General features: G+C 36.0%; 2 protein-coding genes across 6 annotated transcripts in view; one reads left to right on the forward strand and one right to left on the reverse strand.

Annotated features, from left to right (window-relative positions):
* Positions 1-14,618, reverse strand: part of LOC128985640 (uncharacterized) — a 153,079-nt gene extending 138,461 nt beyond the window's left edge. For 3 of the 5 annotated variants that reach the window (XM_054405404.1, XM_054405377.1, XM_054405413.1), the window contains exon 1: positions 14,432-14,618. The gene's annotated coding sequence lies outside the window, so the exon portion shown is untranslated. Of the gene's footprint in view, positions 1-13,953; positions 14,023-14,206; positions 14,330-14,431 lie in introns of those variants that run through there. The other 2 variants (XM_054405395.1, XM_054405386.1) reach the window with 2 other exon arrangements.
* Positions 831-2,435, forward strand: LOC129000964 (jerky protein homolog-like). The gene has a single exon (XM_054428068.1). The coding sequence runs from the start codon at positions 831-833 to the stop codon at positions 2,433-2,435; it is 1,605 nt and encodes a 534-aa protein (XP_054284043.1).
* Positions 14,619-22,187: the final 7,569 nt, after the last annotated feature.

The raw sequence follows: 22,187 nt of genomic DNA on the forward strand, positions 1-22,187 counted from the left end.
TAGAAAACACGTCGCCTAGGTTCGTACACTCCTTTATAGTTGAGATAGGTAACTTTGAATTAAACAGGTGTGACCTCGGTTCCATAAGAACCTTATTTACCAAAAAGCAAATTTTTCGTTTATACATGTTAGTTACACCTTAATTAACAATACCTAACACCATTTTGATAAAAAATAATAATATTTATCAATTTAATGCATTATTTAAAATCTGCCTCAATAGAATAATAAATTACCATAAATTTCTATTGCTGGCCTATCCCTTTTGGCACGATTTTCTTTATTCTTTCAAAATATGTTTACAGTAGACTCTCGCTCATCCGGATCGGCCTTGTCCGGACTCCCGCTAGTCCGGATCGGCAATCGTGATTTTTTTTTTTTTTTTAGCGGCACAGTTTTATCAAATAAACTTCGGATCGGCAATCGTGATTTTTTTTCTAGCGCCGCAGTACGTATATTCAAATAAAAACGGACCTAACTTTACGTTTCAACGCCTTCAATTTATTGTGCGAGCAAGCCCGCATCACATTAACGGCATACATTTTGCGTTTTCAGGCGTTCTTTGAAAAATCAATAATCATAGTGTCGACAACACGTGCCATTTCGGGAGTGGGAGGGGGCGTGTCATTAACCTTTGTCTGACCGTCTGCGACCTCACCTGTACCTGTCAATCTGACCGTTGCGTCACGTGCATATTGTGTTCTGTATGTGAGTTCTTTAAAGTTTGACTGTTGCGTTGTGCGTATTGTGTTCTGTGTGTGAGTTCTTTAAAGTCTGACCGTTGCGTTGTGCGTTTTGTGTTCTGTATGTGAGTTCTGAATTGTGATAAAATGAGTTGTGAGAAACGTAAGAAGTTGTTTGTGTCAGTTGAAGAGAAACTCCGTGCTATCAAGCGTATTGATGCTGGTGAAACGGCGAAAAAGGTTGCCTTCGAGCTAGGAGTTGGGACAAGTACCGTTTCAGACTGGAGAAAAAATCGGGAACAAATTGAAAAATGGTGCACCTCTCAACCTAGTGTAAGCGCAAGTAAGGTGAGAAAAACAATGCGTACCGGTAAACATAACGAAGTTGAAGAGGCGTTATTTTTGTGGCACGAACATTTAAGAGGTAAAGGTGTTCCTGTTAATGGCCCCATGCTCCAAGAAAAAGCTAAGTTTTTCAAACGTGAAATTGAGGGGGATGATGGAAAATTCGCTGCCAGTGACGGATGGTTAGATCGCTGGAAAAAGCGATATGGAGTTCGGCAATTGTCCGTAAGTGGGGAAGCTTTATCTGGGAACAAAGACGCTGTCCCAGAATTTAAGACTTTCCTTCATAATCTCCTTGACGAAGAAGGAATTACCGGCGATCAGTTGTACAACTGTGATGAAACTGGCTTGAACTATAAAATGTTGCCCACTAAAACGCTTGCCTCAAAAAAAGAAGCTGCTGCACCGGGGTACAAAAAAAGCAAGGAAAGAGTCACGGTGTTAGCTTGCTGCAATGTCACTGGCAACCACAAGCTCAGGTTAACTCTGATTGGAAAATCAAAGAAGCCTAGGGCCTTCAAGAATTTGAAGAAAGACGAAGTGTTGCCATTATGGTACACTAACCAGCAAAAGGCTTGGATGAATTCGGCTATTTTTAAGACTTGGTTTTTTAATGAATTTGTTCCAAGTGTAGAAAAACATCTAGCAGCTAACAACCTGCCGAGAAAAGCAATTCTGTTGTTAGATAATGCTTCAACTCACCCCATTGCTAACGAGTTAAAGGACGAGGACATTAAAGCGGTTTTTTTGCCACCAAATGTCACTGCCCTTTGTCAGCCAATGGACCAAGGAGTACTTCAAGCACTTAAGTTGAAATACCGCCACCGACTTCTTTCTCACATCATATCGGCAATAGACCTTGATGAAGATTATATCACTGCATTAAAGAAAATTGATGTCTTGGATGTAATTAGGTGGGTGGCTGAAGGATGGGAAGAAATCCCGCCCATGACGATTGTTTCATCGTGGAAAGCTCTGTTAGACCACGAGGGCAACAAATTCACGGAGATTGACGGCGGGGAATTTAAACACGACGAGAACCATGTGGAAACAGAAAATGTTGTCTCACTGTTGGAGAAAATTCCTGGATGTGACGAAGTTAATGAAAGTGATGTACTAGAGTGGATGAACAATGACGACGAAGATGAAATCACCGACGACGACTTCATAAGAATGGTGTCAAATGACGACGAAGTGGTGGACGAAGAGGACCTACCTGAGCCCAAGCCAACCATTCCACACTCGGAAGGGTTCAAGATGCTGGACGGAGCCCTGGAGTACGTCAGTCGTCTAGATGGCGTGTCTGCTGCCGACATAATGTGCTTACGGAAGCTGAGGGACATGGCGGCAAAACAACGAGCCAAGACGGTAAAGCAGGCCACGATAAAAGACTTTTTCAAAACATAAGTCGTACTGAACTGTAAGTTACGTCAGTTTAAAAATACGTTACAGTACATTTTTTTTAAATTTAACTTATAGAGTAAACTGTCTAAAGTTACTGTACTGTATTTTTTATTTACGTCAAGTTTGTGAGGTTTAATTTTCCAATTGTAACTTTTTGTTTTTTATGACAGTTAACTTCCTAAAAGTAGGCCTATGTAGCTAAAGTTTTATTTTTTGCTTTGTTATTTACATCAAGTTTGTGAGGTTTAATTTTCCAATTGTAACTTTTTGTTTTTTTTTAATGACAGTTACAACTTCCTAAAAGTAGGCCTATGTTGCTAAAGTTTTCTTTTTTGCTTTGTTATTTACGTTTGTGAGGTTTAATTTTCCAAATGTAACTTTTTGTTTTTTATGACAGTTACAACTTCCTAAAAGTAGGCCTATCTAGCTAAAGTTTTCTTTTTTGCTTTGTTATTTACGTCAAGTTTGTGTTTACGTTTATATTTTGTTGTTGCAATAAAACAATTTTATGTTCATTTCGTGAACTATTTATTTAACTCCTGTGATTCATTGCTGTACTGTTGTACTGTATAGGCTACTGTAAATAGTTTATACAGTACATTTAACGTATGGTAAATTGCTTTATTTTTTACAGTTCCCGCATTACTATGCTACATTTTTTATCAATACAGTACAGTAGTGCTATTGTAAATTACAGTACAATAGCCGACTGTAATTTATTACGATAGTTTTAACTTGTTTTAGACGCTCCCGTTTGTATTAGCGCGTGTTTTGACGAAACCGCTCGCCGTAACGGCAAAATTTACGAATATTTGCTTGACTCTCGATAGTCCGGATTTTTCGTAATCCGGACCGGACGTCCGCCACATTAGTCCGGATGAGCGAGAGTCTACTTACATCACTACGAACTAGAAAACACGTCGCCTAGGTTCGTACACTCCTTTATAGTTGAGATAAGCCATTTTGATTGTAGCTGGTGTGACCTCGGTTCCATAAGAACCTTATTTACTAAAAATTAACTTTTTTCGCTTATACATGTTAGTTACACCTTAATAAACAATACCTAACACCATTTCGATAAAAAATATTAATATTTATCAATTTAATGCATTATTTAATATCTGCCTAGATAGAACAATAAATTACCATAAATTTCTATTGCTGTCCTTTCCCTTTGGCACGATTTTCTTTATTCTTTCAAAATATGTTTATTACATCATTACGAACTAGAAAACACGTCGCCTAGGTTCGTACACTCCTTTATAGTTGAGATAGGTAACTTTGAATTAAACAGGTGTGACCTCGGTTCCATAAGAACCTTATTTACCAAAAATCAACTTTTTCGTTTATACATGTTAGTTACACCTTAATTAACAATACCTAACACCATTTCGATAAAAAATAATAATATTTATCAATTTAATGCATTATTTAAAATCTGCCTCAATAGAATAATAAATTACCATAAATTTCTATTGCTGGCCTATCCCTTTGGCACGATTTTCTTTATTCTTTCAAAATATGTTTATTACATCATTACGAACTAGAAAACACGTCGCCTAGGTTAGCCCACTCTTTAGTAGTGTTGCTATGTAGCCTGGAATTGACCTCATGTGACCTCGGTTGCACGACGACGCTATTACACAACTTAATGTTTTATATGTCTTTTTACATTATTTAGCTGGTATTGAACAATAGTAGGCACCTTTTAGCTTATTGAAGAAGAAACTACCTCGATTTTAATCCAAAATTAAAAAAATTACCTAAAATTACTAACTGGCTACCACAAAAACCTACTGCTGGCATCTCCTGTTAACTTTTTTTCTCGTTTTTCTTTTGATATGTGTTAAACACATGGTTATGAACAAAAAATGACGTAGTATAGGTTAGCTCACTCTTTAGTAGTGTAGCTAAACAGCCTGGAATGGACCTCATGTGACCTCGGTTGCACAACGATGCTATTACTCAAATTATTGTTTTATATGTCTATTTACATTATTTAGAGGGTAATGAACAATACTAAGCAGTTTTTAGCTAATTAAAGTGGTAACCACTTCTGATTTTAACCTAAATTGAAAAATTAACTAAAATTACTAACTGATTACCATAAAAACCTATTGCTGGTATCTCCTCTTAAATTTTTTTCTTGTTTTTCTTTTGATATGTGTTAAACACTTTGTTATGAACATAAAATGACGTGTTATAGGTTAGCCCACTTTTTAGTAGTGTTGCTATGCAGCCTGGAATGGACCTCATGTGACCTCGGTTGCACGACGACGCTACGACACAAATTAATGTTTTATATGTCTATTTTCATTATTTAGAGGGTAATGATTAATACTTAGCAGTTTTTAGCTAATTATAGTAGTAACAACCTTGATTTTTACCTTAATTGAAAAATTGCCTAAAATACTAAGTGACTACCATAAAAACCTATTGCTGGCGTCTCCTCTTAAATTTTTTTCTCGTTTTTCTTTTGATATGTGTTAAACACATTGTTATGAACATAAAATGACGTGTTATAGGTTAGCCCACTTTTTAGTAGTGTTGCTATGCAGCCTGGAATGGACCTCATGTGACCTCGGTTGCACGACGACGCTATGACACAAATTAATGTTTTATATGTCTATTTTCATTATTTAGAGGGTAATGATTAATACTTAGCAGTTTTTAGCTAATTATAGTAGTAACAACCTTGATTTTAACCTAAATTGAAAAATTAACTAAAATTACTAACTGATTACCATAAAAACCTATTGCTGGCATCTCCTCTTAAATTTTTTTCTTGTTTTTCTTTTGATATGTGTTAAACACATTGTTATGAACATAAAATGACGTAGTATAGGTTAGCCCACTTTTTAGTAGTGTAGCTATGCAGCCTGGAATTGACCTCATGTGACCTCGGTTGCACGACGACGCTATTACACAACTTAATGTTTTATATGTCTTTTTACATTATTTAGCTGGTATTGAACAATACTAGGCTTTTTTTAGGTTATTGAAGTAGAAACCAGCTCGATTTTAATCCAAATTAAAAAATTACCTAAAATTACTAACTGACTACCATAAAAACCTATTGCTAGTTAGGTCAGATTTAGTTATTTTAGGTAATTTTTTAATTTAGGTTAAAATTAAGGTTGTTACCACTTTAATTAGCTAAACACTGCTTAGTATTGTTCATTACCCTCTAAATAATGTAAATAGACATATAAAACAATAATTTGAGTAATAGCATCTTCGTGACACCGAGGTCACATGAGGTCCATTCCAAGGCTGTATAGCAACACTACTAAGGAGTAGCTAACCTAGGCTACGTCATTTTTTGTTCATAACAATGTGTTTAACACATATCAAAAGAAAAACAAGAAAAAAATTTAAGAGGAGATACCAGCAATAGGTTTTTATGGTAATCAGTTAGTAATTTTAGTTAATTTTTCAATTTAGGTTAAAATCAGGGTGTTTACCACTTTAATTAGCTAAAAACTGCTTAGTATTGTTCATTACCCTCTAAATAATGTAAATAGACATATAAAACAATAATTTGAGTAATAGCATCGTTGTGCAACCGAGGTCACATGAGGTCCATTCCAGGCTGTTTAGCTACACTACTAAAGAGTGAGCTAACCTATACTACGTCATGTTTTGTTCATAACCATGTGTTTAACACATATCAAAAGAAAAACGAGAAAAAAAGTTAACAGGAGATGCCAGCAATAGGTTTTTGTGGTAGCCAGTTAGTAATTTTAGGTAATTTTTTTAATTTTGGATTAAAATCGAGGTAGTTTCTTCTTCAATAAGCTAAAAGGTGCCTACTATTGTTCAATACCAGCTAAATAATGTAAAAAGACATATAAAACATTAAGTTGTGTAATAGCGTCGTCGTGCAACCGAGGTCACATGAGGTCAATTCCAGGCTACATAGCAACACTACTAAAGAGTGGGCTAACCTAGGCGACGTGTTTTCTAGTTCGTAATGATGTAATAAACATATTTTGAAAGAATAAAGAAAATCGTGCTAAGGGGATAGGCCAGCAATAGAAATTTATAGTAATTTATTGTTCTACTGAGGCAGATTTTAAATAATGCATTAAATTGATAAATAATAATATTTTTTTATCGAAATGGTGTTAGGTATTGTTTATTAAGGTGTAACTAACATGTATAAGCGAAAAAAGTTAATTTTTAGTAAATAAGGTTCTTATGGAACCGAGGTCACACCAGCTACAATCAAAATGGCTTATCTCAACTATAAAGGAGTGTACGAACCTAGGCGACGTGTTTTCTAGTTCGTAATGATGTAATAAACATATTTTGAAAGAATAAAGAAAATCGTGCCAAAGGGATAGGCCAGCAATAGAAATTTATGGTAATTTATTGTTCTTTTGAGGCAGATTTTAAATATTGCAATAAATTGATAAATATTAATATTTTTTATCGAAATGGTGTTAGGTATTGTTTATTAAGGTGTAACTAACATGTATAACCGAAAAAAGTTAATTTTTAGTAAATAAGGTTCATATGGAACCGAGGTCACACCAGCTACAATCAAAATGGCCTATCTCAACTATAAAGGAGTGTACGAACCTAGGCGACGTGTTTTCTAGTTCGTAATGATGTAATAAACATATTTTGAAAGAATAAAGAAAATCGTGCCAAAGGGATAGGCCAGCAATAGAAATGTATGGTAATTTATTGTTCTTTTGAGGCAGATTTTAAATAATGCATTAACCCTTTCAGTGCTATGAAACGATATATCGTTGTTTAAAAAAAACCCTAAGGGATATAGAGAGGAAGGTTATTTAAAAAAAAATAGCAAAACGGCCATTGGTGACCTGCATGTTCATAGGATACACTACCAACCACTTAGCTAAAAGATTCGCCCAATCCGATGATTTCGAGGTGTATGTCTAAACCAAGGATTATGAACACCTCACTATGCCCCAGTGGTTGTAGTATATCGCTACAAACACACAGGTCACCAATTATTTGCCACACAGGACGGGATTCGAACCCGAGCAGACGAATGCCACTGGCCAAGTGACACACGCCCTAGCCTTCTCGGCTATCTGTGCTTGAAGACTGGGGAGTCAAAACCCGGTATTTAAGCTGTCGCCACCGATTGCGAACAGATGGCGCTGCAGATAGTTGTTCAATGCGTTACTAGGTAGCAGCACCAGCTAGTCACGGACTATTTAGATGCAATCTTTTAGTTTTAGTAGTAGTAAATGTGTTCCTGAGACTTTGCTGCAAAACATTAGTTTCCCAAAAATTGCTATATTACAATAACCTCGTCCAACTAAATCAGGGTTAAATTCAATATTACATTGTAAACTATATGTCTTTTGATTTTGTGAGATTTCGGTTTCAAATAATGCTATCAGAACATAAAAATTTATAGGAAAACCAGGAAAATTACAACAAAAACTAAGTTTTATTTGATGTTTACTACAAATACCGGGATTTATCTTTCTTATATATTTTCTTATTGTGTTATTATTCAAAATTAGCCTAATTAATAAAACAGTGACAGCATGACAGTTAAAATTCAACAACGGGTAATGGAATTAAAAGGCAAACAAAAAAGTCTTATAAAATATGAATTATTGGCCTAGCACTGAAAGGGTTAAATTGATAAATATTAATATTTTTTATCGAAATGGTGTTAGGTATTGTTTATTAAGGTGTAACTAACATGTATAAACGAAAAAGTTGATTTTTAGTAAATAAGGTTCTTATAGAACCGAGGTCACACCAGCTACAATCAAAATGGCCTATCTGAAATATAAAGGAGTGTACGAACCTAGGCGACGTGTTTTCTAGTTCGTAGTGATGTAATAAACATATTTTGAAAGAATACAGAAAATCGTGCCAAAAGGGATAGGCCAGCAATAGAAATTTATGGTAATTTATTATTCTATTGAGGCAGATTTTAAATAATGCATTAAATTGATAAATATTAATATTTTTTATCGAAATGGTGTTAGGTATTGTTAGTTAAGGTGCAACTAACATGTATAAACGAAAAAGTTGATTTTTGGTAAATAAGGTTCTTATGGAACCGAGGTCACACCTGTTTAATTCAAAGTTACCTATCTCAACTATAAAGAAGTTTACGAACCTAGGCGACGTGTTTTCTAGTTCGTAATGATGTAATAAACATATTTTGAAAGAATAAAGAAAATCGTGCCAAAGGGAAAGGACAGCAAAACAAATTTATGGTAATTTATTGTTCTATCTAGGCAGATTTTAAATAATGCATTAAATTGATAAATATTAATAATTTTTATCGAAATGGTGTTAGGTATTGTTAATTAAGGTGTAACTAACATGTATAAACGAAAAAGTTGATTTTTAGTAAATAAGGTTCTTATGGAACCGAGGTCACACCAGCTACAATCAAAATGGCCTATCTCAACTATAAAAGAGTGTACGAACCTAGGCGACGTGTTTTCTAGTTCGTAGTGATGTAATAAACATATTTTGAAAGAATAAAGAAAATCGTGCCAAAAGGGATAGGCCAGCAATAGAAATTTATGGTAATTTATTATTCTATTGAGGCAGATTTTAAATAATACATTAAATTGATAAATATTATTATTTTTTATCGAAATGGTGTTAGGTATTGTTAATTAAGGGTTAACTAACATGTATAAACGAAAAAGTTGATTTTTGGTAAATAAGGTTCTTATGGAACCGAGGTCACACCTATTTAATTCAAAGTTACCTATCTCAACTATAAAGGAGTGTACGAACCTAGGCGACGTGTTTTTTAGTTCGTAATGATGTAATAAACATATTTTGAAAGAATAAAGAAAATCGTGCCAAAGGGAAAGGACAGCAATAGAAATTTATGGTAATTTATTATTCTATTGAGGCAGATTTTAAATAATGCATTAAATTGATAAATATTAATATTTTTTTATCGAAATGGTGTTAGGTATTGTTTATTAAGGTGTAACTAACATGTATAAACTAAATAAAGTGATTTTTAATAAGTTATGTTCATATGGAACCGAGGTCACACCTGTTTAATTCAAAGTTACCTATCTCAACTATAAATGAGTGTACGGACCTAGGCGACGTGTTTTCTAGTTCGTAATGATGTAATAAACATATTTTGAAAGAATAAAGGAAATCGTGCCAAAGGGATAGGCCAGCAATAGAAATTTATGGTAATTTATTATTCTACTATGAGGTCCATTCCAGGCTGCATAGCTACACTACTAAAAAGTGGGCTAACCTATACTACCTCATATTATGTTCATAACAATGTGTTTAACACATATCAAAAGGAAAACGAGAAAATCATTTAAGAGGAGATGCCAGCAATAGGTTTTTACGGTAATTAGTTAGTAATTTTAGGTAGTTTATTAGTTTGTATTAATATCAAGGTGATTTCTACATTAATAAGCTTAAAAGTGCCTAGTATTGTTCAATACCAGATAAATAATGTAAATAGACATTTAGAACATACATTTTGTAATAGCACCGGCGTGCAACCGAGGTCACACGAAGTGCATTCCAGGATACATAGCTACACTATTAAAGAGTGGGTTAACCTAGAAGAGGTAATTTTTTGTTCATAATCATGTGTTTAACGCGTATCAAAAGAAAAACTGAAGAAAAATTTAAGGGGAATCGCCAGCAATAGGTTTTTATGGTAGTCAGCTAATAATTTTATCATTTGGAAAAAATTGGAGGTGGTTACTACTTAAAATATCCTCAAACGTGTTTAATATTGTTCTTTGTTCTCTAAATAATGAAATAGTAGTTTAATTTCATTCAACGTATTGTACAGTTTTATACATATATATTACTTAACCTTCATAATCAACGCTGTGCGTGTACCGCCAAACGCCATCTTGGCCGTGTTTCGCAAAAAAAAATCCCGCCTCTTGATAATTTGGAGGTTATGTCGTCTACTCTATGACGAATCCTGCTGTGACGCCATCATTGTTGTGACGTTTTACTGTGACGTATATTCGTCGGAGGGGCGGTAGGAGAAGTGGAATGGGTTATTGCTGTTCTATTGCCAGTTTCACGCCGATTAAAATTATTATATATTGGCCTTGTTGAACTTGTAAATTTAACCCTCCAAGTGTCCATAGTTTAGGCCTTAATGTCCACCTATTTTTGGCGCATTTGCAAGGTTTTATTAAAACGGATCTGAGAAGCTTAAAACAATGTTAATTCTAATGTTCTATATACCATTTTGTTTGGAAAATCATGGGCTTCAATATTATATATAAAACATAAGGAACATTTTAAAAAAAAAAATATATAATTTTGAAAATTAAAAAAAAAAAAAATAAGTTCGCGCTCAATGAAATTGTATAAATTATAGGCCTATAAATATTTGAAAATAGCCACTTTGTTCTAAATTTTATGAGGATTACAAATATATAATAATATAAGGAAGTATATTTGCAAATAAATAAGTTATGGGCAAAAAACTGATTTCAGTACATAGCGTTTAGCTAAGAATGCATAGCCTAACCATAGCTAGGAATCTGGCTGATAATTTACATCAATATCACTACCTACTTCTTCAGGATCATCAACCAGCACTTCAAAACCACTTAAATCTTCTTATAATGCACCACGTATATCACTACTTTTGATTTTTAACACTAAAACAATGATAAACGTAATAAAACACATCAGTCATCGGTCCGGGGGAACCTAGCTGTTTACAAATACACGCACGTCAGCTGTCTGCTACAATATTTTCGGAACTAAAATGAATAGCGCTTAGAGACAGACCTCTGGAGAAAGCTTAGAATATTACGGAAAGAACGATACCTAACTCGATCCAGTTCAATCCGATCCAGTCAGTCATAGAGCCTTCGCCGTAAACGATGTCTGCGTGTCGAAAAATCGACAAGTAACACTACACAAAGTGTGCTGCTTGTCGAATTTTCGTCAAGTAACACTGGGAGGGTTAGGCTAATTATACATTTCATTATTAATTTCCAATATAAGTTATTAATAAGTAGGCCTAACTTAAACTGTTGTAGTTTGCTCGTTTAAGAACATATTTTGATCAAAATTTGAAAATGCATTCATTTCATACTACACTATTACATTTTACAAAAAAACACCTTTTAACCCTCCCTGTTGCAGCAAACCTAAGTACTTGTTAAAATAATGTTATATAAATAGGGAATAAATGTGATATTTTTAAGGAAACATTTTAGTGTAAGGCTAGGGCCACACTTGGCGACTTTGACGCGGCGACTTTTTTTCGCGCGACTTTGTTGCGACGACAAAGTAGTTGGGGGTGGCCACAATAGGCGACAATTTCAACCTTTCAGTTTACTTTTTACCATACCAGTAAAAATAGAGTTTCGAGATGTTGTATTGTAATTTTAAAATCGTGTCATTGATTATGGAAATAAATAAGGATCTATGACTGTTTATGTATGTTTTTGGATGATCTTAGAATACATTGATGTTTTTTACTATTATTTGCAGTATCATACAATTCAAGCGAATCTTACGAACCGAATCATATAGTTAAAGTATTTTCGTACGTGCACCGGTGCCTATTTATATTTCGTACTCGGTCACGTAATAGTTTTTAACCATTTACCTGCAACAAAGGAATACAATTTTTACTAAATAGAAGTGTTAAATTGTGTTTCTAAAACCAATGTGGACGTCTAAATCGTCAGATCACTGTTTAATGCTTGATGTTGCTATCTCTTGTATATCTAAATACCCCCGCCGCAAAAAAAAAACCTGCAGACTAATTGAATTTACATTTGTTTGGCTAGATTTCCACTAAAATATTCACCTAAACTTGTCGGATTTATTCCCAATTTATATAAGATGAATTTAAATTTATGCTTAGGTTTGTTGGTACAGATAAGGTAACTTAATGAGGTGTGCTTGATAATTAAAATTTTGATAGCTTAGCACGAAATTAACAATATTGCAAAATGTTATTAAAATATATCTATAAACAAGCAAACTACATTAGTTTATTCACCATAAAAACGGGCATTATAAGGTATTTTTGAAAGGGAATTGTGAAATTTATGTTTTAGGGTCAAAAATAAGAAAGAACTAATGTTATACCCCACTAAAGCCCCGAAACCCCCCATTCTCATAGTCTGATCATTCTAATTTGCGAAACCGTTTGAATTAACGTTGGTTTTAACATTTGTGCCAAATACCATTAAAATCTTATCAATTTTGCGTTATCACCCTAATGGGCACATAGACCTATATAAATATAAAATATATACACTGCATATGTATATAGATACATATGTACTTATATATATGAATTTTAACGGAGGGAGTTTTTGCCTCTGAGGACCTCAAAACGAAAAATAAGTCGGTCCCGGGCTTAGGTCCTACCATGCAAACCGTAATAATATATTCTCTATTTGGAAAATTCGCTAAAAGGATGAGAAACCACAGGTATGGAGTGAATTACCTGAAACATCATTGTTTATGGATGGCGTTTTTGATATTGTAACTATTTGTAGTATTTTTTTTATGTGGCTGACATTGAACGCACGACATTTGAAAAATACACGAGGTTTTAGTTTCCTGTTATACCAGACGAGTAAAATCTCATATATGCTAGAGGACACATGTAAATATGCCAACACTTATTTTGTCGATGAAAATATTTGTATTTTAAAAGCATATTTTCCATGCCAGTCCAAAACTAAATAATATAGATATGAAAATAGAGCAGCAAAGAGTGCGTGAGCTAGCAACTTGTCGCCTAGTATGGCCGGTGCCATAAGATAACATGGGGAGCGTATTTGTCGCCACGACCGAAAAACGCTCCCGGTCGCGTTTATTTTTCTGTCGCCGGTGGTCGCTGGTCGCGAGTCGCTTAGTGTGGCCGCCTCCATTTAATTTAATGCTACGCACTTTTATTCATTGACGCCACGACTTTGTCGCCGCGTCAAAGTCGCCAAGTGTGGCCCTAGCCTAAATCCAATCGGCAAATGGAAATTCGCTTAACTCAGTCTGCAGGTTTGCTGCGGCGGGGGTAGGTATTTAACTTTAGGTTGGTTCTACAAAATGTAAATAGCTTAAGTTATTTAGTGACATTTAGGATTTAAAGCACTTTATAAATATTTTATGTAATGTAGGCTACGGTAACTTAGTAGTAAGTTAGCCTGGGCCTAAGTACTTTAAGTGATGTAAATCTGGTTAAACAAATGACTTAATGCATAGCTTACAGGTAGGCTAGCGCTAGCCTAGGCCTACTATGAACAGACTTAGGCCTATACCAAATCATAAGGTCAACTTGTAAGTTACCTAACCCTCATGATTGGAGTAAGGTGTCATAAATTTAATAACAATCGAATAATCTATATTTTCATTCAGTTGTTTGTGCCAACAGATGCAGAAGTCTACCCGGCCTAAGTTAGTCTAGCCTATTTAAAATAAGGAGGCTTGACTTATTTAAATAGACAGTTAGCCTAAATCAACTTGTAAAAATTGGCAAGCACAAGGTGAAGTTCAGTTTAACCTCAATATTAGGCCTACTTACTTCCATAGCTTGTCTTAGCTTAAGTTCAAGCATTCTATTAAGATGGGATCAATAGTTGTTAAGTTAATTCCATGCCAGTTAAGGCGATAAACTTAGGCTACCGGTAGTTCAGTGTTATCAATTTTAACCTAGTAACTTAAATACTGTAGCAAAAAAAGGTTTAGACAACATAGGCTAGCCAACATGGCGTGCAGTAACCAAACAACCTTAATTTCATAAGATTTAAACATTTGTAACGAAAGGGAAGATTTACCAAAGCCTATTCCTTACAATAATCCAATTAATTGTTGGATTAGCACATTGATAAGACCACTTTACTTTTAAAACTTCAGGCCTGATAATTGAAAAACGTAAGTTCAATTTCAGGTCCACCAGTTCGCTGAACTATACAACTAACTTGTAGACTATTATAAGCTGTTAGCTCAGCTCTACCTGAACAGTAGGCCTAGCCTAATCCAAACTCCAAACCAATACTTACTTAATAATAATTAATGTTTAGTACTGGCCATCAGGGCATTAGTTGATTCTTCTACACTTGTTCCCTGTTCTATAGCTCGAAGCTCGTCGTGTGGTTTAGCATAGATGCATTTTTTTATTGCTTTATCTAAAAGCAATTAAAGCAATCTTGGTTGGTTTTTGGTGTTGTTGGTGGTGGTTTATTATTATTATAGCTCAGTGGTGTGGTCGGTCTGTCTGTAGTCTGTGGTGTGGTGGCCTGGTGAGTGGTGGGTACTACTGACTGGACTGACTGGGTGGGTTGGTTTTGGTTTGGTTGGCTGAGGAGGTGATGAAGTTATGAAGTGAAGTGAGAAGCAAGAGAAGAGAAGTGAAAGAAAGTAAAGTGAGTGAAATGACGGTGGGGCACACGGAAGATTTCTCAGGTGCCGTTTGACGTCACTAACTGCTGACGTCACTAACTGCTGCGTCTGAAGAAACAGACAATTTTATAATTTTTCTATTATTAAATTAAACTGTCATAACCTAACCAAACTAACCAAAAGTGCTGATAAAGGAAAAATCGAATGAAGGTTTACTAATCTAAAAAATAGTTTTGTTCATAAAATAAAATCATAAATGCCTTAAATTCAATTTTATATTTTTTTTTAAATTATAAAATTAAACTGTCATAACCTAACCAAACCAACCAAACTTGCTGAAATGAAAAAAATTGTTGACAAAAAGTTAGTGCTACTGGCGGGATTCGAACCCGGTACGTCCGAATTATCAGCCCGCCACGCTAACCACTAAACCACCGAGGCCGGTGGCTCATATCCGTATCGTGGCGGTATTGGTGTTCCCTCAAAGTGACGTCAGCAGTTAGTGACGTCAAACGGCACCTGAGAAATCTTCCGTGTGCCGTTTCGGTGAAATGAGAATTTTTTGCAGCTTTTCTTTTTTGCATTAGGTATGTTTTTTGGATATTTAGCCTAAGCACGGTAGGCATATTTTACTGCGCTATGCATAAGTCATGAATAATTGATTTATTATTTGGCCAGATTTACATAGATGCATTGGCTAAGTCAGAAACTACATTAATAGTACAATCTGTCTTAAAAATACAATGTCTTATCATAAATAACTTTTAGAATAAACAATGTTTAACAATTTATAAACAAAGTACACCCGACAGCAATAAACTCGCGGACACGGTAGTAGCATTTAGACACCAGTAATTAATAAACACTAGTGGCCTGTAGGGGCCGTAGCCCCTAATTTAGACACAATTGTCCATATGAAGGCAAGTCTCCACTTCGCGGTAGTAAGTCAGAAATATATCTATGAATTTGTCAATTTGTCCCTGAATTTTAAAACAGTAAGGCCCATTTCCCGGAATCTCTTTTTGTGTAGCGGAAAGCAGCGCAAAGGCCATTGCACTGTAGTATTGCCTTATGTTTTTTATGAAGTTAGAATCATGTAAAACCATTAATTTTTAGTTCGTAATCTATGATCTATGTGTATTGTGGTTGTGGCATGTTAATGAGTCCATTGTGGCAACATGCGTCGAAATGTCCATTTGTGGCCTCCTCTGCAAAGTGAAATGCGCCACAATGCATGTAAGGGCTGTTAAGAGGACCTAGATTGTGAGAAACTTTATGCTTTATACTTTACTTTCTTATGAAATGGCGACCATACAATGTAGGTATTTTAAGCCAAGTATGAATGGAGATGAGTGTAGGATGAGTGGCGCGATCTTGTAGTCTTGTTAGTGACTAAGGCCGACATTCCTTAGACACAGCTAATTAATAGCCCAAACAACACTCAACTCATTTCCCAGTGTTATTCTGAAGGCAGGTTGTAAACCAGCTTGTGGATTTCTTTCATATTTAGGCCTTGCATGACGTTCTCTTTCAGCATTTCTTGTGTTGGTTTAATTCCTGGATACTCTTCCACGTTTTGAAGGTCTTCCCCTACCCTGTCTAGTTACTTTCATTATAAAAACGGAAAACAAACAAGATTACTGGATACTCCTACACGTCTTGCAGGTCTTTCCCTACCCTGTCTATAGTTACTTCACTCATTATTAAATCGGAAAACCAAAAAAGTAAACGAATACATTTCATTTTATTATTTAACAACACTGACTTTCGAAATAAATGTAAACTTTACAAATAAATAAGTATCAGCTAATTAGATTGCAGACGTTTTTCAGTCCCCATGCTTTTTTAAGGTAGATATTTTACGTTATATCTCGTTTTCTGATAACTTTATGGGAATTCTGCTATTTTTCCCGAGTCCCTGGGGTCAAGACCTTTAATTTAAGACCTCCCCCACCTTTCTGCGACTTACCAGACGTCCACAATTTTCTGGTAAAAATGTTGTCTTACAGAATCTATATTTATAAAAGAGGAAGTTTGTATATATATATATATATATATTTAATAATTATATATATATTTGAACATTATGGACTCTGAAACCGCTCGACAGATTGCAATAAAACTTTCAGCCATTATCTATATAATTAACTAGCTGTACCCGCGGGCTTTGCCCCGTTTTACTTCATAAGTGAGCTCGTTCGCATGGCTCAATCACGTCCTGGTTGAAGTTCGTTCGCTACGCTCACTCACCTTTAGGTTGGAGCTCGTTCGCTGCGCTCACTTGCCTTCAAGTTAGCTCGTTCGCTACGCTAACTCGCCTCCAGGTTGAAGTTCGTTCGCTACACTCTCTCACCTTTTGGTTGCAAATTAGCTGTTGTCATAAATTAAAAAAATAATAGTGCTGCACCCTGTTTGTAATCCTGGTAACTTTAATGCTATTGCACATCATAGAACAGAACCAACTTGTTTAATTGAAACAGCTGTTAAGATTCATTAATTCCATTTCTCATAAGGTTAACATGGGAAACTCCAGAGCCACTGGGGCGGAGCCCTTTTAAGAATTTCGAAACGGGAAATAGTTTACGTCCGATTCGCATACCTACAGAATTTACACACCAAATTTCATAACGATCGATTATATATATATAGATAGACTAGCTGTACCCGCGGGCTTTGCCCCGTTTAACTTCATACGTGAGCTCGTTCGCATGGCTCAATCACGTCCTGGTTGAAGTTCGTTCGCTACGCTCACTCACCTTTAGGTTGGAGCTCGTTCGCTGTGCTCACACGTCCTGGTTGAAGTTCGTTCGCTACGCTCACTCACCTTTACGGTTGGAGCTCGTTCGCTGCGCTCACTTGCCTTCAGGTTAGCTCGTTCGCTACACTACCTCGCCTCCGGGTCACTGAGCTAAAATTATAACTGGAGGTAGCACTGCCATGGCAGAAGTCTGTCAAAAGCGAGTCGCTGATTTTGTTAGGTTGGTATAGCAGTAAGTTTTCTTACCATAGCAATAACATGGCTTCTTATAACTAGGTTGTAAATATTTAGATAAATCGACCAATGTAAATATTTAGCCTAATTTGACAATGCCTATCTCAATGTATTTGATCAACGGCAATAAATATTCTGATTCTGATTCTGGTTGTATAGCAGTGAGTTTTTTTGTCATAGCAATAACATGGCTTCTTATGGACACCCACCTCACGCAAACATGGCGGCTGGCGACACGCATCTTTGACATTCAGTGCTACCTCCAGTTAGAATTATAGCTCAGTGCTCCGGGTTATCACTCACCTTTTGTTTTCAAATTAGCTGTTGTCAAATATTTAAAAAAATAATAGTGCTGCACTCTGTTGGTAATCCTTGTAACTTTAATGCTATTGAACATCATAGAACAGAACCAACTTGTTTAATTGAAACAGCTGTTATGATTCATTAATTCCATTTAAATATGAGTACTCATTAGGTTAACATGGGAAACTCCAGAGCCACTGGGGCGGAGCCCGAGAGTCCGATCAGAATAAAAACCACTTAGTTTTCCTATTTAATGCCTAAAGAATCGCGTAGATTTGCAAACAGGCCTTACATTTTTGACAAAGTCCCTTGGGTTCTGCCCCAGTGGCTTTGAAAGTTCCCATGTTATCCTTATGAAGAACATAATTGTTTACATTTTGATCAGCTGTATAATTTAATTGCTGTTATTTATTTTTCAATTAAATGAAACGCATTGAGTACCTTTATTTACTACTAGCTGTACCCTCGGGCTTTGCCCCGTTTAACTTCATAAGTGAGCTCGTTCGCACGCCCTGGTTGAAGTTCGTTCGCTACGCTCACTCACCTTTACGTTGGAGCTCGTTCGCTGCGTTCACTTGCCTTCAGGTTAGCTCGTTCGCTACGCTCACTCACCTTTGGGTTGCAAATTAGCTGTTGTCATAAATTTAAAACAATATTAGTGCTGCACCCTGTTGGTAATCCTTGTACCTTTAATGCTATTGAACATCATAGAACAGAACCAACTTGTTTAATTGAAACAGCTGTTAAGATTCATTAATTCCATTTAAATATGAGTACTCATAAGGTTAACATGGGAAACTCCAGAGCCACTGGGGCGGAGCCCGAGAGTCCGATCAGAATAAAAACTACTTAGTTTTCCTATTTAATGCCTAAAGAATCAGTGTACCAAATTTCAGCTTCCTAGGTAAATGGGAAGTAAGAGAATTAGTGATGAGTGAGTGAGTCAGTCAGTGAGTCAGTGAGTGCTTTGCCTTTTATATATATAGATTTGAGTTTGTGTAAACATAACCCCTAAAACGAAAATGATCGTGTTAGTATGGTTGTATCTTAAATTTGTGTATTTATCGCTGTTTTGTGTCGCTATGACAGATCGTGTTAGAATGATTGTAACTTAAATTTGTGAATTTATCGCTGCTTTGTGTAGATATAATTTGTTTATTTGTTGTTTTTTTCTTTTAAATGCCTCCGACGCTACGACAATGAAACATAGACAGGAGGTGTAATCGTGATAACGACCGCAGCTACAGAACAGTGACACGTAATAGGCTCAACTATTAGGTTAAAATGCGCCCTAACACTACCCCAAAACAACTTTTCGTTCAAAATTGGCCCTCTATCAATGACCTGTGTTGCCTGTAGAGCGAGGCATTTTGAGAAGGAGAAAACCGGCCGGGATGCTTTAGGTTTATTAATAACTAAGATAAACATGGTCCGAGTTAGGCTACACACCGGTAATCTTTGAGTTGACTCTTTTAAATTCATTGTAAATATGACTGTTATTCGTTTTGAAATAACTCCTGTAATACTTTGCAATTGCTCGAATTCGAGCAACATGTACACTAGTTAAGCATTATTCAAGGATGGTTTGTGTGAAGTTTGGTGCAGATCCGTCAAAAGGGCTCCGCCCCAGTGGCTCTGGAGTTTCCCATGTTAACCTTATGAGTATACTTATTTTTAAATGGAATTGAAGAATCTTAGCAGCGGGTTCAACCAATTTGATTCTGTGATGTCCAATAGCATTAAAAAGTTAATAGGCTTACCAACAGGGTGCAGCAATATTATTTTTAGCGAATTTCCCTACAGGGAAATAACCTACTACCGTAGGTGGCACGGTAAGACCTAGGCCCGGGACCGATTTACTTTTTCATTTTGGTGAACCCAGAGGCCAAAAACACTATTCGTTCAAATTTTTATGTATATATATATATATATATATGTATACGTCCATGAACGCGATAACTTGAGTAATTTTTGTTCGATTTTGATGACATTTGGTTCAAAGGTGTAAGGCAGGATAAACTTGAATGAGTTCGCGAACCAGTATGATCGGACGATGGGAACGGGGTTTTACGGGGGGTTTTATGGGGTAAAAAATGGTTTTTTTATTTTTGACCCTCAAAACACAAAATTTCCCAATTTTTCTCTAGACCTTTTGAAAGAGCTTAACAAAACAAATAATTTAGTATATCAAAGTGTTTTTGTACGGTTATTAGTAACGGAGAAAATTCAAAAAGTTATAAATTTAAAGTTCCAATTTATTCTTAAGGAGAATATTGTAAAATTTAGTAGTTTGCTTGTTTATGGATATATTTTGATAAAACTTGGCAAATTGTTTATTTTACACTAAGCTATTAATATTTTACTAAAAACCGCCACAGTAGTTTCCTTGTAGCAGCAAACCTAGGTATTCGTTAAACATAATGTTATTTAAGTAGATTTAATTGAAAATCAATTCAGACAAATGGAAATTCGCTTAGTTGGCAGGTTTGCTGCGGTGGGGATATTTTTAATTTAAGACAACTAACAGCAGCAACCAAAAGGTGAGTGAGCGTAGCGAACGAACTTCAACCTGGAGGCGAGTTAGCGTAGAGAACGAGCTAAACCTGAAGGCAAGTGAGCGCAGCGAACGAGCTCCAACCTAAAGGTGAGTAAGCGTAGCAAACGAACTTCAACCAGGACGTGATTGAGCGATGCGAACAAGCTCATCTTGAAAATGAACGAGCATTTGACATAAAACCACATTTAGGACAGGATCGTCTGTCGGGCCAGCTAGTTATATATAAGGATACAGTTGTTCGTTGTACACCAAATTTTATCAAGAATTCTCCAGTTTTGTTTTCTGTCAGCGTTATTATAAGCATTGATAAGACCATATATGAAACGTGTTTGGTCAGTCTATTCTATGTCAAAACGGCGTAGCGAATTTTATCCCCCCGGAATTAATTTTATCCCCTGAACAAAACTGACGTCACAAACCAGAGGGTGAAATTCCGGCAGCGAACTTTTGAGTTACACAACGCACAACTCCAGTACAATTAATAAAGATGGAATTAAAATTATTTTTCTACGGTTGTGAATTTAACACGTCAAATTATAAAACCTAGAGTGTACGGGCCATAATTTAACCCCCGTAATCTACCCCCTTCTTGAGGTCAGCTCAAAATGTACGTTCCATATTTTACCCCACCCCCAGATTTTTACCCCTGAATTTCACCCCCTGGCCATATGTGATGTGGAAAGCGAAAATGGACCTCTTGTATGCGACGCAAAATTTTCAGTACGGCCAATATAAGTAATAAAGCTCGAAACTATCCAAATTATGTTTTTTAAATCTTGTTTTATACCTAGTTTAACATAGAACAGGACAGTATCGGTTAAAATATCAAATTGAAGATGTGTTCCGCCCACGGCTTCCGCCCATGTGCCGCCTCTACATACTTCTGCCTCCTGACCACCATCATCCACCTCTTGCTACTTCAATTGCTGTCAAGCAACAGAAGTTTAAAACTTTTAAGGATGTCGGAAGAAACTTGAAGAAGTGCGATCTAGTTACTGCTTACAATATGATTGCTTGTCACGATTTGGACTTACTTGGCACTTCTCCTTCCCATCTCGATGATGACTTCGCTAAGCTGACTGGGATTCTGAGAAACGCAGCTCTGCAGTCAAGCCCCATGAAAATGTTCGGTAATCTTCATTTCCCTATTTGGTTTTCTCGTGATCTTAACAAGTTGACTGTCGAGAAAAAAAGTGTTCACAGGAAGTACAAGGAGAGCTTTAGCCCTTCGCTCTACTTCAAATTCTCCCAACTTCGCTAAACGTTTAAGGAACTAGCTAGGATATGCCATGAAAACTACCTATCCCAGCTTGAAGATCGCATCCCCTCTAATCCACGGGTGTTCTGGAGTTTCGTCAACTCAGCCAGAAATTCCTCGTCCATGCCACATACTATGCACTTCGATAATGTTTCTGCAGAAGACCTGGCTGATAAATGTGACCTCTTTGCTAATTTCTTTGGCTCAGTTTATTCTGAATCTTCAGTCCTAGCACCCGTCTTTGATTTCCTGTCTATCAACTCGATCAGCACACTGCATATCACACCGGATGCAATCAAGCGCAAG

Source organism: Macrosteles quadrilineatus, unplaced genomic scaffold (genome assembly GCF_028750875.1).
Source record: "Macrosteles quadrilineatus isolate MER2022 unplaced genomic scaffold, UCM_ALF_1.0 Scaffold_1__1_contigs__length_201487025, whole genome shotgun sequence".
Lineage (NCBI taxonomy): Eukaryota > Metazoa > Arthropoda > Insecta > Hemiptera > Cicadellidae > Macrosteles > Macrosteles quadrilineatus.